Below are 17,764 nucleotides of genomic sequence, written 5' to 3'. Positions count from 1 at the left end.
CTGACACATTTCCTATTCAAAATGGACATGCTTTATCACCATTGCTTTTCAACTTTGCTTTATAATATGCAATTAGGATGGTCCGAGAAAACCGGGTGTAACTGAAACTGAATGGGACAGATCAGCTTCTGCTCTATGCTGATGATGTAAATCTATTGTGGGATGCCATAAATACCATAAAGAAAAACAGAGAAGCTCTAATTGACGCTAGTAAGGAGGTTGGTCTAGAAGTAAACACAGCAGAAACCAAGTATATGTTGATGTTTCATTACATTTAGACAGCTAATGGATCCTTTAAAAATGTGGCATAGTTAAAGTATTTGGGAGCAAGAGTATCAAACCAAAACTTGATTTATGAAGAAATTAAGAGTGGATTAAATTCTGGTAATGCTTGCTACCATTCATTTCAGAACCTTTTGTCTTCTTGTCTACTGTCTAAAAAGATTAAGGTTAAAATATACAAAAGTATAATTTTTCCTTTAGTTTTGTATGGATGTGAAACTTGGTCTCTGACACTATGGGAGGAACGTAGACTGAGGGTGGTTGAGAATGGTGCTTATGAAAATATTTGGACCTGAGAGGAGTGAATTACTAGGAGGCTTCAGAAAGTTGCATGATAAGGAGCTTCTTAAATTGTACTCCTTACCAAATGTAATTAGACTGATCAAGTCAAGGAGGATGAGATGGGCAGGACATGTAGCCTACATGGGAGAAAAGAGGATTGCATATAGGGTTTCGGTGAGCAAATCAGAAGGAAAGAGGTCACTGGGAAGACCTAGATGTAGGTGGGAGGATAATATTAAAATGGATGTTAGAGAATTAGGATGGGGTAGTATGGATTGGATTTATCTCACTCAGGATAGGAACCAGTTGCAGGTTCTTGTGAACACAGTACTGCACCTTTGGGTTTCATAAAATGTTGGGAAATTCTTTAGTTGCTGAGCGACTGTTGGTTCTCAGGAATGACTCAGCTCCATGGGGTGAGTGAGTAAGTAAGAGAGTTGCCAATCTTTCAGGTCCGGCCAGTCCATGTTGATAAGACCACGAAGTTCCTTAATATGGAGCAGCGTGCTATGTCTAGTGAGCAGCAATCAGAAGAACCAGCACCCATTGTAGCAGCAGAGGCCCCAAGTGCAGAACCACCTCCAAGAGTTCCAGAAAGTGCAGATGTAGTAATTATAGGTCAGAAGGAGCAAAGTTTTCAAGGGCTAATTCATTTACTGTTGTATGCATTTAGGGAGTTTTATATTACATACAAATTATATTTTTTATGGCACCGGAAATACGTGGAAGACATCAGATTTTGAAATCAATAAAATATTTGCTGCAAGATGTACAAACAGCTAGTATATCTTTTCAGTTTAATTTACTGGAGCTCTCAGCTCATTCTCTGTGTTTTGCTTAAGAAAATGTATAAAGCTGCTTTTGAAGTTGAAAGATAAGTTTTCCTTATGCTAAGCCTGGCACTATTAAGTTAAATATGTGTGGAGGCAAAGCTCCACACATTCTTAACTTAAGTACTTTATGGAGATAAGTGGTAAGTTTTTCACTCCAGCTGCTTTACTGCCGAAGAAAGATAATCCAGTAGCCATTGGATAGGATGCTGAGTTGGCTGCATAGCCATGTTTTTCATTGTAATCGAGAGAAAATTTGTCATCCCTGATGGGATATGAATACATTTCATGAAGCCCATAATGTGACCAAACTAAGCTACTGCTCATGACTGTAATCTTGATACTTGCAGGGCGAGGAAGTGGGGTGAAGGAGGAAGTAGAATCTGCTATGCCCAGCCTTTAACGTTTCGGACTTCCTGCATTCTTTGCAAGTCTCAAGATTGCAGTCGTGAAAATTAAATCCGTGGCCAGTTAGGCAGACTTCAGAACTTTGTAATTTTTTTAGCTACTACAGAAGTAGTTCTTATCAGTTCTGCCAGGATTTGATGATTGCTCGCCTCATCTGACCAGCATGTGACTGTAGGCCAGTATTATTTCAAGGTAAACTGGATGTGGGGGGGGGGGGGGGCACTGTAGCTATGGACAGTTCTGTTCCATCCTCCATGGGTTCCTGCCCATAATCTTACTAAATATTTGTTTCTAAAATGTTCCATACTAATAATAAGAACACCAATAATTCCCTTTTTTCTGTCAGGTGGAGGAACTGCAGGATGCCATACATTGTACCAGTTGGTAAAACGAGGAGTTAAAGCAGTGCTTTTGGAGCGGGGAAAGATTTCTTCTGGTACGACTTGGCAGTCCGCTGGTATTGTTTGGAGGTTACGACCTGATGAAGTTCTAACTCAGCTTCTGAATTCAACACGGGATCTGCTGATGCAGCTTGAAGCAGAGACAGGTTGTGATCCAGGATGGATCAATAATGGTGGCCTCTTCATAGCCAGCACTAAGGTATAATTTTCTCAAATGGTGCAATAATAAATACAGTTGGTGAGAATGTAATGTCATTACATTTATTTTGAGAGCCACCATGTTATTGTTTTTTTGTTATGCACTCTGTATATTTCGTCTGTAGCATCATTTATATTTGTCACACACACACACAGATCTTTACTGCAGAAGATTAGCACTGTGTGGACTTGAAAATATTTGTCTTCTATTTTTATATGAGTCTTCAATATATTTTGTTAAAAACTTTGATTTCAGAGTACTGGGAACATGAAAGGTAAATGTAGGTACTGCATTAATTGTAACTTCTGAGTCAAAAGTAGTCAAAAAAGTGTTTGCCTGATCAGAAATTATGAACTGATCATGCCACTTTCTTCTTTCTATCTGTCTTTGGCATATAAATACGGTTTGAAAGGAGTTATAAAATGGTGGATGGTAGACTTCTGTTCTTTGATTCGCTGTTAAAATTCCATTGTTTTAGGAGAGGCTTGATGAGTATCGACGTTTAGCCACTATGGGTGTTAGTTTTGGCATTGAATCATCTATCTTGGATCCTGAAGAGACGAAGAAGGTCTTTCCATTAATTGATGCAGATGTTATCCAAGGCAGTTTGTATTCACCAGGTGATGGTATTGTAGACCCATCTAAGCTTTCTGAAGCACTCACACAATCTGCTATTAAAGGTGGAGGACAGGTATGTTGGTATTGTGCTAACAGACCTCTGGTATATTATGGTGTAAGATATTCTGTGAACATTTAATAATTTTTCAATTGGTTAAGAAGCTTCTTGCTTCATGGAAAGGCCATTAGATCCTATTGTGATACAGATGAGTCCACTCCATCCCCTCACACTTTGGTTTCGTACAATCCATTTTAATATTATCTTTCTATCAGTGCAGAAATCACCTGAATTATCTTTTCCCTTGATATTTTCCAACCAAATTTTGTATATGTTTTGCATTGCCACCATGCATGCTGTATGTCCTTTCCATCTCATTCTCCATAATTTAATCACCCTAACAATATAAGGTGAAGATTGTTTTCATGAATTTATATAAAAATATATTAAATGTGTAGTATATACTCTGCTTCTGCTTTGGTTTATTCTATAGGTTTTAGAGAAGTGTCCACTGACCAGTATTCTTACAGGGAAGAATGGTTTTGGAGCACAACAAATCACGGGTGTTATTACTCCATTTGGCTCCATAAAAACCAATTGTATTGTCAACTGTTGTGGTAAGAAACATACATTAAACTTCATAGCTGAGTGGAAGGGAAGAGATGAGAAGCAAAGATCTTATCACATTAAAGGCCTGAGGTTGTATGAGCAATAGGAATGCAAAAAACGGAATGTGTTCCTGGAATGGATTCCATATATTTTAATGGGAATTTACTAGTTTGAGTCCAGCTCATCATGGAAGTGTTTTATTCTTGGTTGATGATATGGATGCCATGTTAGCATTGCAGTTTTGTAATCATAAGCTTAAGACAGCCAGAATGATGTAACCCAATTTGTACAGACAGCTACAGTTTGTTCCTAATTCTACTATTATTTGTTTACTAAGATATAATTTATTAATATAATAAACATTTAAGTTTAATATACTATTACACATGACCTACTTGTGATTTAGATAAGTTCACTTTCTCTCTTGTTTCATTACATTATGGAATAAGAATTTAGAATACAGTAAGCTGCTGATATCCCACACCTGTATCAGATTCATCTTTTCAGCTCAAATCTGAAACTAATATTCCAGTCGGCTTCCAACTGCCTGTGTCATGAGTATTTTTATCTTTTCTAGTACTGATCACCTTCCTTGGCTTTCAGCATCTTCTTTCTTGAGCTAGAATTTCCCCTCATTTCTTTTCCATGATTTTGTTAGCCTGTTTCACCCATGTTTGTATTCGAACCCACGGTCCCAGTGCACAAGGCCCATACTGCAGACTGTGCAGCCACTGTGACTGGCTAAAATAATAAATCATGTATCTAAATAATTAATCCTCTACAACTACCCCATTTTTAAAATTTCCCCACACACTTAAAATAAATAATTGATTTATTTCATACTCATGGGCACAAAACTTACATAAATATTTGTTATGTGCATAAAATAAAATTTAATCTTGTTTCCACTGGTTGTTGTAATTTTACCTTTGGTATACTTTGCATAAATTCTTCTAGTTCATACATATAGTCTTATTACTTTCATACAAAAAAGAATTCTGTTGCATTTCATATACACTTTGTCATTTCATGAACTCTCATCTCTGCTGTCATCCTATTTTAGTTTATGGCTTCTGGTTATCACTTTATAACTGTTCCAGTTTATGCCTCAAGCTGTGATGACTTACAATAACTGTCGTGTAAGATACTGATAATACAGGTGCATATCATTCTTACATAAACATGCAAACATAGTATATCAATTTAGAAGAAAGCAAGATCTATTTTTTAAAATTTGAAATAACATCTCAGGTGCAATAAAATTTATAGAAAACTTTTTATGTAAAGTACTCTGTGCAAGAGTTTAAAGATCTGCATCTGTAACTGTAAAACTGCAACTTCTGTCATATGTATACTTATAGGCATACCTTATCCATTTATTCATATGGTGCATCTACAAATTCCTGAATCCTTTAATGGATTTATTGAAATAAATGTTTTGAGACCCTTACTAAAAATTTAATTTGGATCATAGCTCCTGTTTTTCCTTGCAACTTACTTGAATGGCTGATTGACATACATTTTTTGTTGAATAAACACAAACTCAAATAAATATTTCAGAAAAAAATTATATAATTTAAGAAAATATTGTGACATGTCTTTTTGATATGATGAACCATTTTTGTAGAAAATTCTGATGAAACCATAAACAAAATGTGCAGTGTGATCGGACTAATGATCATAACAGAGTTGACAGAGCAGTACTTCCCTGTGTCATAAATCATTTCATATTTTAATAATCTCTCAACTAATGACTTGGGAAGCTCTTTTCATATGTAACATATATTGTGATATTTCAGGGGTGTGGTCACGTGAAGTGACTGCTATGGTGGGGCTTCATCTCCCTTTGGTGCCTATGAAACATGCTTATGTTGTAACTGAGAACATCCCTGAAGTTCAAGGACTTCCAAACATACGAGACCATGATGCATCTATTTATTTTCGGGTCCAAGAGCAGTCTCTCTGTATGGGTGGTTATGAATCAAATCCAATTCTACTGGAGAAGGTAAATAACATTTACATAAACACTCTAAATTGTTTTAACTTAATGTGACAGCTTATGCACTATCAGTTCATTAATTTCAGCAGGTATATTTTTAAAATTAGGTGGGTACATATTTTACTTATTTGATGCAAACTACAGTTTTATTTTACTTCTGTCAGTCTTGCTTCAGTCCCAATTAAAATATTAATTTGAGAGGCCATAATATTGGGGAAGCAGGAACGTATCAACCTCACTTTCCTTTTCTGTGGCTGTGTGTGTGAGTGTGTGCACATGCACATGTATTAGTTTTTATTTCTTTCCAACATGTCCATACGTACTTCTGTATCAGCGCCACTCTTAGAATGTTAGAAGAATATGTTCAGTAGAAACTTGTCCCATTATTTTATATCTCAGTTTAGTAGTAACTCAAATGTACAGTTACAGAATGGAAACCTTTCAAAATAAATAATTTGTGATACACATAGAAACATTACAAAAGAAACTTTTACATATTTATTTTGGAAGGAATATTTATTATGTCATCTATGAATCTTACAGCATGGAACGAAACACATGCACTAATATTAGCTCTTGTGAAGACAAAATTTGCAGACATTAAAATTTTAGTTCTGGATTTTAAGGGCTTGAAATCTTCACTAATCATTCTGCATACCTTTTGGTTCTGCATAACACAGTCATCTCATCACAGTTTATTCTGTTACACTGTTTTTATATTATGTTTTGCTGCCTTTAATTTGTGTGGTTTGTAGAGGCATGTCTTTAATCTGGTTTCTGTGGTGTGCCCCATCTATCCAACATACACATTCACATGGATTGCAATATATGCCTGGTATGTTTTGTCCTAAATCATTGATGATTCTTTTCTTGAACAGCTGGTGTATCATCTTAATATTTGGCAAGAAGTCTACTTATCATATCCTAGGTTAACTGCACATATGTTATTATATCCATGCCGAATAATTTGCTTCTTTGAATCTGTAGTTTCTGTTTATGTGAAGGGTATGATGGATCTCCATTGTGTTTAGCTGCTCTGTTTTCTTTAAGTGTTGTATTTCACCATCTAGACTGTCTTGAATCAGAGATAGTCTTGGTCCAGCAAATTAGTATAGATGGAATGGCCTGTTTGTGTGATGAGTCATGATCTGAGATGCCATGTGGGTTGAGATCCATGTTGGTGGGTTTCCTGTATATCACGTGGTCAAGTTGTCCATTTAACGTCTTGCTCAACAACACATTGAGAGAGAGCATAAGTTGTTCCCTTTTATGCATTATAAATGTTATATTCTGCTGGATACTATTCAGGATTAGCATAAGTCTCCGTATTTCAGCTTTTGTGGAGCAGTACTTAGTGTTGTTCTGTTCAGAATGTTTAATATATAATTTGGCCACTAATGGGGCAAGTGATGAACCCAGGGAGATGCCACCTGCCTCTTCATAATATTTTCCATTAAAACAAAGATTTTGTCACATACAGTATATTTATATTATTAATAATATAATATAAATAGTCACCCTTGATGGTCTAGTGGTAGCATGCTTGCCACAGGATCTAAGGTTTGCAGGCTCAAACTCGGCCAAGGTCGATGGACTTTTATGGGTGATAAAAGTTTGTAGCACGATTTCCTTTGGAGGGGAAGTAAAGCTGGTAGTCCTATGTCATAGATTTATGGCATGTAAAAGAACCTTATGAGCATGAATGAGATGTTTTGTAAGCACAATTCAGTGGCCATTCCCCACCCATATCTCTTCTGATTCGCTCTAGCAGACAAATCAGGAATGAGTAGATATTGTGTGGAGGCAGCAGACTTATCACCTGCTACTCTGAGGCACTAAAAAGAGTAATAAGACAAGTTGCCTTGAGCAACTGTCCAGAATGGCCAAGGGCCCAATCCTTGATAGGAAATGATGATAATTTAAATAATACAAAAGATAACATCATCATATAATATAAACACATTGTGTGTGATTGAATCTTTGATCTTTATTTGTGATAAATATGTAATTTTTATATGACCAACAATGAATGTTCAGTATGAACATATCAATCCTATGAGATGTTTTAACAGGAGGTAGGTAGGTGAGTCATAAAATTGACAGCTTTGCCTAATAGTGGTGTAGCTGCTGGATCCAGTTCTTTTCATGAGAGGTTACCCACCACCTTCTCCATGTTAATCCTGTATGCTGAATGTTGTGTCTTCTGTTTGAATGAAACCTTCGATAGAGTCATGTGTCCTTGGGCTAGAGTGAAAGTTTGCTAAAACAGAAGATGAAGAAAAATAGTAATTGAAAAGAGCAGTGGCATGATATTAATAGTTTCCAAAATCTTTTTAAGTGAAACTTAAGTAAGATCAATACAAATGACTAATTTGAACTGCTACGGGAAAACATTCTGGCTATGTCTTTCTATTCATATCTCTGGATATATACTTCCAGATTTGAATTTTAATAATACTTATAAAGTGACAACAGGTGGGCCATAAAACAGATGATCCTAGAAGAAGAAGAGAACAGGTGGACCACTTTTTGTTGACTTAAATCTTTCATGCTGACTGTAAGGCATAAAATCTTTGAATCCAAAGAGCTGCATCAATTTGAAGCAGATTTCTGCTGTGAATTGGTGTGTCTGATCATCCAAGAAGATTTGAACATGATTTTTATTGCTTAAGCAGGCAAAGATAAGGTAGAACTTGAATTTATTTACAGGTTCCACATGACTTTGAGTTCAGTTTGTATGAACTGGACTGGATAGTATTCAGCAGACACATGCGAGGAGCAGTGAATCTGATTCCAAAATTTGAAACTGCAGGCATCAAGGGCACAGTATGTGGTCCAGAAAGCTTCACGCCAGATCACAAACCTCTTCTTGGTCAGTTCACAATAATATTTTAAGGTTTCAGTAATATTAACTTACCAGTAGTGTGAGACTCATTAACAAACTTTGCAGATACTTTGCATCCAGATGGTTTGAAGTCATCAAGAGTGGTCTTTCTTGAAACTCTTCAGTTCATCCAAACACTTTATATAAAAATTTATACAATGAATATGAAGTGATATATCCCTCTGAAATGTTGGCAATGACCTACAAGACTACAGGGTGTCACAGTCATTATTTTCACCATTGTGACGACCCTAAATCTGAAGTCTGACATTTGAATGCAGTGGAAGATCACAGATTAGAGTTGTGGACCTTCTACAGGCAGTACTATCTTCTCACAATTAATCACAGTTCCAAGACAATGTAGTGTGGCTTTTAAAGTACTGCATAAAGAGGGCTGAAGATTAAGTAAGCTTAACATTATGGGATTTAAAGTGAGAGGTTTGAGTTCATTTATAATTGGTGCATTGTCATATCTGTGGTTGTTCTGTCAGATGTCCTCCACCGGATTTCCTTATTGTAAATTGATATTAGTTGTTTTAAAATATTTGTTTATATTTTTTCTATATTCAATTACATCTTGTACATATTTAACCAAATTATTTGTAACATTAGATGAAAAAGGGTGTACACTTTCAAGAAAAGCTGGCAGCTCTAGGTGTTTCACTTACAATTGTTAGTTGCTCAATGCGTAACTTTGGCTTTTGGGTGAGAGCCATGTCAGATGACTTCATCTCATCCACCTTGAAAATAACAACTGCCGTATTTTCAAAAACATTGGTTAACATAAAATATCTGGCATGGCTGTCACCCAAAAGCTGACGGTATACATTGAACTCAGTTACAAAAACCTACGGATAAGAGTACTCAATGTAATTTGAAATTTTTAATGAATTATCTCATAGTCTTTAAGTGTATGTGTAAATTTTGTATCTGGTAAGTAAATGCTACTTTACAAACCTTCCAAAACATATTTTTTATCTAACTCTAGCATTATATAAGCAGATCACTAAATATTTGTTAGTAGTTTGGCAGTTTGTAGCTCTGTTATACTATTAATTCATAACTATTTTTGGAGCCATAATTCAATTCGCACAGCATGAGTAAAATGAGCAAAACTTATAATGATGTAACATGTATGATTAAATTTTGGGGCATTATATTAGAAATAAGTTTTACTTTAAAATGTACTCTTAGTTGTTATTTAAAAGATTTGTAATTTGAATTTAATGCCTTGGTTTAAAATAGTTTTTAATTTCTCAGTGAAACCTCAAGTGAAAAGCCTTATAAACTGTTCTATTGCATTTTCATAACATATTCCTACAAGATTATCCAATATTCTTTCAGGTGAAGATCCCAGGTTGCATGGCTTGTATCACAACTGTGGTTACAATGCAGCAGGTACAATGCTCAGTGGAGGTTGCAGTGATCAGTTGGCCCAGTGGATTATACATGGTCGTCCTACCCTACATATGTTTGATTATGATATAAGGTAATAACATTGGTTACAACCAGACAATGTTCAGATCATCTATGCTTCATTAATTTACAGCAAGTATGATGTAGTACTGCAGGCAGTGGGAAAAAGTATTTAAGTATGCTGCTAAACAGACACTATTATTATTTTCTTGAAATTATTTCTGTATCAGTGGTATCTGATCAGTCTTACATAGGATACACTTATTTTCTGGGTCTTCTCTTTAAATGACTTATTTGTTGTTATATCACTGGAGGACTGTCAGATATTATTTTTCTTATTCTAGACGTTTCACACCTGAACAAAGAAAAGACGCTGCTTGGGTTTTTGCAAAAAGCCATGAGAGTTATGCAACAAATTATGATATTGTGTTTCCTCATGATGAAGACTTGGCAGGAAGGAATTTCCATCAAGGTCCATTTCATCAGGTTAGTGTTGATCAGTGAAATGGACTGCATTTGTAGTAGTAGTAATAGTAGTAGCAGTAGCAGCAGCAATGCCAGCTACAATGTGTAATTAAATTAACTCCTTACTTGTATACTGCAAATTATACAGTGTCTTATGCCATGTAGTCTGGTAGAAGTTTTATCAACATTTCAGATGTCCTTGCTGCCTCCATCTCTTATGTTGGAGATAATAAGGATCTTTGTACTCACTGTTAAGTGAACTGAATGTCCTACTTAGTTTTCGAAGCTTTTTATAAAAACTCTGAACACAGCCATAAATAAAGCAAACTTTTGGTTGTTCAACTTTGCATATGCCAATTTATTTATGGGTTTTCAGACACATAGATAACACAGATTTGTCAATAGGTTTACACATATAATTCAACTGGTCAAGGAATTTCTTGTCCTTGTATGGAAACTAAAGGTTAATTACCATATTCACAAGACCCCAACTGGACCCTGTCTTGAGTCATTTGAATCCAGTTTACACCCTTTTAATTGATTTCTTCAAGAGATGTTTTATATGCACTGTACACATATAGGAAACAAGAAAGTAGTATTTTGTGTAACACATCAATGATTGGTCATGTTGTTATATAATGTTTAATTTCTATTTCTTCATTATTTATTCTTATTGTAAGTTTACTGTGTGAGTTTATTGTAGTTTTATAAGCTCAAAATCCAACAAACAGCTGCTTTTTATTGCCAAAATTTGTGAATTTGTGAAATAAGTTTATATTTGTACCTAATGACTGTGAACCCACATTTGAAAATGTACTTTTGTTTTGTGTAAGCTTAGTTCAAAGCACACTGTGCTAAATAAGCAAGATATGTGGATAAACTGGGATTTGTGTGAAAATGTTTTGGATATTATCCTTCTTCCTAATTAAAACGTTCTTAATTAAAATTAGGTTGATAAGTAATATCCAGAAAGTTTGTCATTGTAATGATACACTGTTGACTAATGACACACACCTTCTGGTTTAATTTTGGGTTTATATGGTCACACTTAATTTCAGTAAGGTGACTGAATTAAAAACATATTCTTCCAGGAAATGGTTGATGCTGGTTGTGTTTTTGAAGAAAGACAGGGATATGAGAGGCCTGGCTGGTTCTCACCTAAAGGCCCAGCACCTGTTCCAAATTATGACTGGTATGGTTCATATGGAACGCCTCGCAATTCAGATGTCCGTTATGAAAATATGTTGAAATCAGATCACACATTTGATTTCTCAAAGATTCACCATGTGGTAAGTTACTGAGTACTAAACCCTTTCCCACCACCTATTTTGAAACCTTAGGTAGCCAGCTTTCACCATTATTTTACAATATGGAGAAACAAAAGAAAATATTACATTGCTTCACAAAAACATGATTTTCCATTCAGAGTCTAGTGTGTGACAGGGAACAGAGGTACTATACTTATGCTGAACTGTTGGTCAGTCATCTGAGGAATGGTAGGAGATGCGTATAAGCATTGAAGGCACTTTTAGGTGCTTAACCCTTTGTGGTCTCTCAGGTCTGTTTAAATACCACTAAGCTATATAAATTGAACTACTATTATGAACTGGTTTGATTTTCTATTATAACTCACATTAAATGGAAGGAACTTTGCTAAATATGGTGAAAATATGTTTTGAGAGGATTACAGTTCCTTTTGTTTGAATACTTACTGTGTGATTTTTTTTTTAAATTGTAGGCAAAAGTTGTTAGAAATTACTGTTGTAATTATTCTCTTATTTGTCATAGGAGGGGTGTAGGGAATTTTTTAATTAGGAAACAGACAATAGTGGTGCATCTGCCTGATGAGACTCTGGGAAATCAACAGAATCCTCAATTGGATTATCCAGCCTATGGATACAAACCCCCTGAGTGAGAAATAGATCCACAATGTAATTCTCTGTTATTTTTCTGTTCATTGTATGTTTAAGAGCAGGGACAAGCATTATTATAGTATCACCTTTTAAAAAGGAATTTCAAAACAGAATATCTGTTAAGTCTGGGGTCTTATTTGACTTGTCTTCTATATAAATGTTAAAGAACTACATTCTCAGTGAGACTTGAGTACAGAGTTGGTTCAGATTATTCTTACTGTTATTGTTGTTGTTGACATATTCTACTTTGTCACATTGAGTTGCTAAAATCAAACATATTATAAAACTTGGTTTCAAGAACATAATTTATTTGTATAAAAGTAACACTACACATGAAGAAATTTAGGAAAAGAGCCCCTGATTTTCACTGGATAATTGGATAAGATGCAGGGTGGGCTGTAGGACTGGTTTTCGATGTGGTGACAGAAAAATCCCTGTCCCTGCCAGGATTCGGAACCTGGCCATCCTGTAACAAATCTCTGAAGTTTATGTAAATGTTGTTTATTAATTCAATCGATACCACCTAGAAAAAACAACTCTTCAACATCACAAATATTAATTGGTTAATGTTGTTTAAGGAAATAATCACTGTTTACACTGAGTATCATACAAAACCCATAAATTTGAAATGAAGATTTACTGATTGTTAAAGCAGTTGGTGCTTGTAGTTACAATTGGGCTTTAAAAGGTTAATCCAAGTGTGTATCTTTTATGTGTTAGGTCCTTTTATTGGGAGAGAATGACTGTATATTAGAGGTATGTTTATTGTTTATGTAATAATTTTTCTCTTCTCAGATTGGTGAGGAGTGTCTGGCATGTCGTGAGCAAGTTGCACTTTTTGACATGTCACAATTTGGAAAACTGTACATGTGTGGACCTGATGCCCAGAAGGCAGCAGACTGGTTGTTCACAGCTGATACTCATCATCCTATTTCCAGAACTGTGTACACTTGTCTACTTAATACTAAGGCCGGAGTTGAAGCAGATGTCATTGTCAGTGCTATAGAAACTGGAACTGGGGGACTTGTAGATCCCATCTTCAAGGTCAGTTCCAGGTATTGATTCCCATTCATTTACAGTTCTGCCGTTAAGGGTATAATACCATTCATGCCACAAGGAGTTAGGTGCCATGAGTTTCCTTAATGGTCTCTGTCTCTTGCTAAGTAAAGTTTCAATGTGCAGAAAGAAATAACAGGTAACCGTTCCTTACACAGCTGCTATGTAAGTTAAGTTCTTACTTATAACATTGAGCCATGCCTCATGGCTCGGAGTGGTCTATCTCCCCCATCTCCACGATCTTTGGAGACGCAGGCTTTGTTGCCCTAAAGAGGCAGTGCGGTGGGGAAGTCTGTGTGTGTCCGCCATGCAGAGTGCATTGCCGGAGAGAGCCAGAGGATGGAATTCCCAGCCTGTTGAGGGGTAGGACTAATTTGTGTTTGGTTCTGGGTATGTCAAAAGTAGCTGTGCCTGCTAGCTCCCACTGGCTCACACTCAGCTTCAAACACAGACACTGGGTAGGTATATGTGTGGGACTGTCTGGCAAGAGGTGTGCATCAGGTATTGGTTGGGAAACCTGAAGGAAAGAGACCACTGGGATACGTAGACGTAGATGAGAGGATAATATCAGGCAGGATCTGTGGGAGATAGGAGTTGAAGGAGACTGGATTTTGTTGACCCAGGACAGGGTCTGACAGAGGGCTTTGGTTAATTCAATGAACTTTAAGGTTCCATAAGCCACATAGTTAATTAATTAGTAATTATTATGGATGGCTAGTTCTTGAATCAAATGTCATGAATGTTTTGCTGTTTTCAAACTGAACAGATCACTCAGATGTTTTAGTGCAACTGAAAATTTCTTCTCTAAATTCAGATTTAAGCATTTTGTAGATTTATGTGGCTATCTTCTTCTGTGCAAGAACTTGCTCTATAATGGCAGCCATTATACAATGTGACAACCACTATGTGTACATGTAACAGGTTTGTATTCATAACTGATACAAAACAGCATTTATTTCTGTATAGTGTGCCTTTGTACTGTATTTTTAATGCTGACATTGGAGGTACTTTCCAGAACATCATTTTAGAGAAAGAGAAACATAGTCTTTGACTAAAATTAAACAATTCAATCATGCAGGGATTCTAAACCTGTGACCTGTTGTGTTTCATGTGGCCTGCTTTCATTTTCTGTGATACTTTGTCACCTGTTTAATGCCAGTATTTTGGCAATAACTGTTACTGTGAGCATCTGTTAAGCTTAATAAAGAATATTAAATCAAGAACTAGGATGCATCTTAGTAATTAAAATGTCAAGGGATGAATGCAACAGATATTAAACATGATATTCTCAAGCAAAAGCAGTGTTAAATATCACAATGATTGATCTTGTTAGAGAAAACTGCTGAGTAATGTGTGCACCTATTTGCAATAGTAAGCCTAATGTAGTAGTATTTTAATACAGACTGTCAAGATGTTTCAGTAAATTGCCCTTACTTATAACTTAGTGGACAGAAAGTTAGCAATAAAACATGAATATTGCCTCAAGTCTGAAAAAGGTTGAGAACCCTTACAATAAAGCATTGAGCCAGTACATAAGCTTTTGTTTGAACAGATAACAAAGCACTGTATACTGTATTATTTATAATGTGACATACTCCGATCTTATTTTTTATTCTATCAGGGCCGAGGGTTCTACATTGTTACCAATGGCCTGTCCGCATACCATACATGGGCACATATTTATCGCATACTGAGTGAAAAGAATTTCAAAGTCGGCCTGACAGATCTGTCAGAGAAGATTGGAGTACTCTCAGTTCAAGGACCAAATAGGTTTGTTGTTTTTTTACACTGAATTACTTTAAAAATTGACTTACTGGTCAGTCAAGTTGATGGATAATATGGCTTCACTTTAACTGAATTCAACTCTGAAGAATTCTCATCAAACACATTCAACTGAACTAGATCCTACACAAACACACACAGAGACAATGAGACCAAATTTTATCTTCTTTTGGACTCTCTCTTGCTTTAACTAATGTGCTGATATATTTTCTGTCTGTTATTAATTTTGTTATTAAAAGGCTCTTTGGAATCATGAGAAAAGGTGTAGCTAGTTTGGTAGGACATGAGCCATGGCCTTGAGTTGTGCAGTACTTACTTGAGTAGAAAAAAAAGGGCATAGTTCATGTCCCACCAAACAAGCTGTAAATGTCAAAAATACATACATTTATGAGATGCTACTGAGTTTCTGGAATCATAGTTTTCCTTTCTGGTAGGACAAACAGTATGGTAAAATAATACTTTTTCTTATAATAAAAAGTAATTTGTTGCTAAAATGTGCAAAGAACAATAATTAGAGAATGAAATAAGGAATATATTTGTGTCTCTTAAACGTATAATTTTAATAATTTTCAGGTTCACTGTATTCTAAGTTTAGACAAATTGTACTTGTAACTACAGTACAGTTTGTACAATTTTGTGTAACTATTAAAATTTCCCTTTGCTTGCCTTTTCTTTTAAATAAATGTACTGAAATAAAGAAAATATTTATTATGACAATCTTTTGAATATACGTATATTCACGTTGTTTTTTTGCTGTCATGGCACTGCATAATGGTTGCTTCATTCATCCAATGTATGACAGTGATGAAGAGTAGTTCAAGTTCAAAAGTGGTACAAAGCACATACACATAAAAAATACATTTTAGAGATTGTTTTAATCCCTTTCAGCCGTGATGTGCTTCAGCCATTAGTGAATACAAGTTTAGGTGATGAAGAGTTTCCATATTCTACCACCCATCTAGTTCGAGTAGCAGACCACTTATGCCGGGCAGTGCGAATTAGTTCAGTTGGAGAATTGGGATGGCAGCTTCATATACCATGGGACTCATGTTCTTCAGTCTATAAAGCTATCTTGGAACAGGGAAAGAAATATGGTCTAAGGCATGCAGGATACAGAGCTCTGAATTCTCTCAGCAGTGAAAAAGGTGAGTTACTTTCACCTGAAAGACAGTAATCTTATTAACATCTTTCAGTCAAATGGGTATGTGAGTAAGTATTTCTGTTTTCCACTTTCACATGAATGTCTGTCCTGGTAATATAAAACACATCAATGTTCTAATGCAAGTGCATTGGTACAATATCATCAAATTAGATGGCATGATGATTGTGAATGAGTAGTAGGTAAGGATCTGGAAGAAGGTAGTTGCAGCCTGTTTGAAGGTACTATCCTGGAAACAGAGAAAAACCATAGAAGTACTCAGTCAGGAGAACTGGTAGCCCAGTTATGACTAAAAAAATGGCACCTCCCAAACACAAAATCCCTTTCTGTGGAAAGCATGACAAAGTCTAGTAATGGATGAATTCCACTTCATTTGCAAGCACATTCTCAGAGACTCATGCCATTGTCATGATTCAAAGAAAACAAGAGAGAAAATCCATGTCTAGATACAGTGGTTAATTAAGTAACCAACTAACTAGATGGCTTACCGAACCTGAAGGTTCATCACCGAATTAACCAAAGCCCTCCACCGAACCCTGTCTTGGGCCAACAAAATCCAGTCTCCTTCAACTCCTATCTACCATAGATCCCACCTGACATTATCCTCCCATCTACGTCTAGGTCTCCCCAGCGTTCTCTTTCCCTATTGCCATAAAATGTGAAGAAATATACACACATTAAGTAACTCCATGGAGCAGAGTCCTTGATAAGTAAATAGTTGCTCTTGTTGAGAAACTGTCCATCTTTCATGGAACCTAAGTGTTAACTAGCACCTGTCACTGGTCTTAAGTCCACTTCCTTTGTGGTCTTAAGGACCTAATGAGAACTTTCTGCTGGCCAGACTATCGCCTCCTCATTCCTCAACTTTAATTTGCCAATTCCTCTTAGCCTACTTCTTTTCCTGACCCTATATAAGCTATTCACTTCCCAAAAACCTTGCTCAGTCCTGAAGACGGAGATGTAAGTATTCTGTATCTGGTAAAGTCATGCTTTTCTTTCCTTTTTTTTCAATAAATATTGCTGGTTACAGGTTATCACTTATGGAATGCTGACTTGCGGACTGATGACAATCCATTAGAAGCAGGACTGGATTTAATTTGCCGAGAGGATGGTGATTATGTTGGCAAGGAAGCTCTGGATGTGATCAAGCAAAAGGGTTTGAAGAAAAAGCTGGCATTCTTTCAGCTTCAAAAGTAAGTGCAACAGTAGCCAGGAATGTTATTAATAATATAATAATTAATTTTGTATTCATTATTATTGTATCTTTTATTTAATGGCTATACAAAACATTGTCATCATATCACAGTGAAACTTATCTATAATTGAAATGAAAGAGGCAGGGATTTTTTTTCCATTGGAGACAGGTACCCAAATAACAGTAACAAATTCAAAATTAATGTTTTTTGTATGTATACATCATCCATAAATAGTACTGTATTTATTCTGGATGCATAACTGGATTA

At 35.8% G+C, this 17,764-nt stretch overlaps 1 protein-coding gene across 6 annotated transcripts in view; it reads left to right on the top strand.

The window, feature by feature from the left end:
• LOC110831180 (sarcosine dehydrogenase, mitochondrial-like) overlaps positions 1-17,764 on the top strand; it is a 32,962-nt gene that overhangs the window by 7,861 nt on the left and 7,337 nt on the right. For 5 of the 6 annotated variants that reach the window (XM_087340245.1, XM_022066882.2, XM_022066881.2 and 2 more), the window contains exons 3-15: positions 1,017-1,182; positions 2,149-2,402; positions 2,881-3,093; positions 3,512-3,635; positions 5,427-5,632; positions 8,336-8,498; positions 9,855-9,999; positions 10,271-10,412; positions 11,483-11,680; positions 13,100-13,348; positions 14,982-15,130; positions 16,031-16,287; positions 17,332-17,494. In XM_087340245.1, coding sequence (XP_087196371.1) covers positions 1,017-1,182; positions 2,149-2,402; positions 2,881-3,093; positions 3,512-3,635; positions 5,427-5,632; positions 8,336-8,498; positions 9,855-9,999; positions 10,271-10,412; positions 11,483-11,680; positions 13,100-13,348; positions 14,982-15,130; positions 16,031-16,287; positions 17,332-17,494 — 2,429 coding nt within the window. Of the gene's footprint in view, positions 1-1,016; positions 1,183-1,857; positions 1,995-2,148; positions 2,403-2,880; positions 3,094-3,511; positions 3,636-5,426; positions 5,633-8,335; positions 8,499-9,854; positions 10,000-10,270; positions 10,413-11,482; positions 11,681-13,099; positions 13,349-14,981; positions 15,131-16,030; positions 16,288-17,331; positions 17,495-17,764 lie in introns of those variants that run through there. The other variant, XM_087340246.1, reaches the window with a different exon arrangement.

The sequence above is a fragment of the Zootermopsis nevadensis genome, unplaced genomic scaffold (assembly GCF_977971745.1).
Source record: "Zootermopsis nevadensis isolate Lab colony 2312 unplaced genomic scaffold, Znev_1.0 Znev_ptg000061l, whole genome shotgun sequence".
Lineage (NCBI taxonomy): Eukaryota > Metazoa > Arthropoda > Insecta > Blattodea > Termopsidae > Zootermopsis > Zootermopsis nevadensis.
Note: the sequence above shows the minus strand (reverse complement) of the source record. Positions and strands in the feature narration are given on the sequence as shown.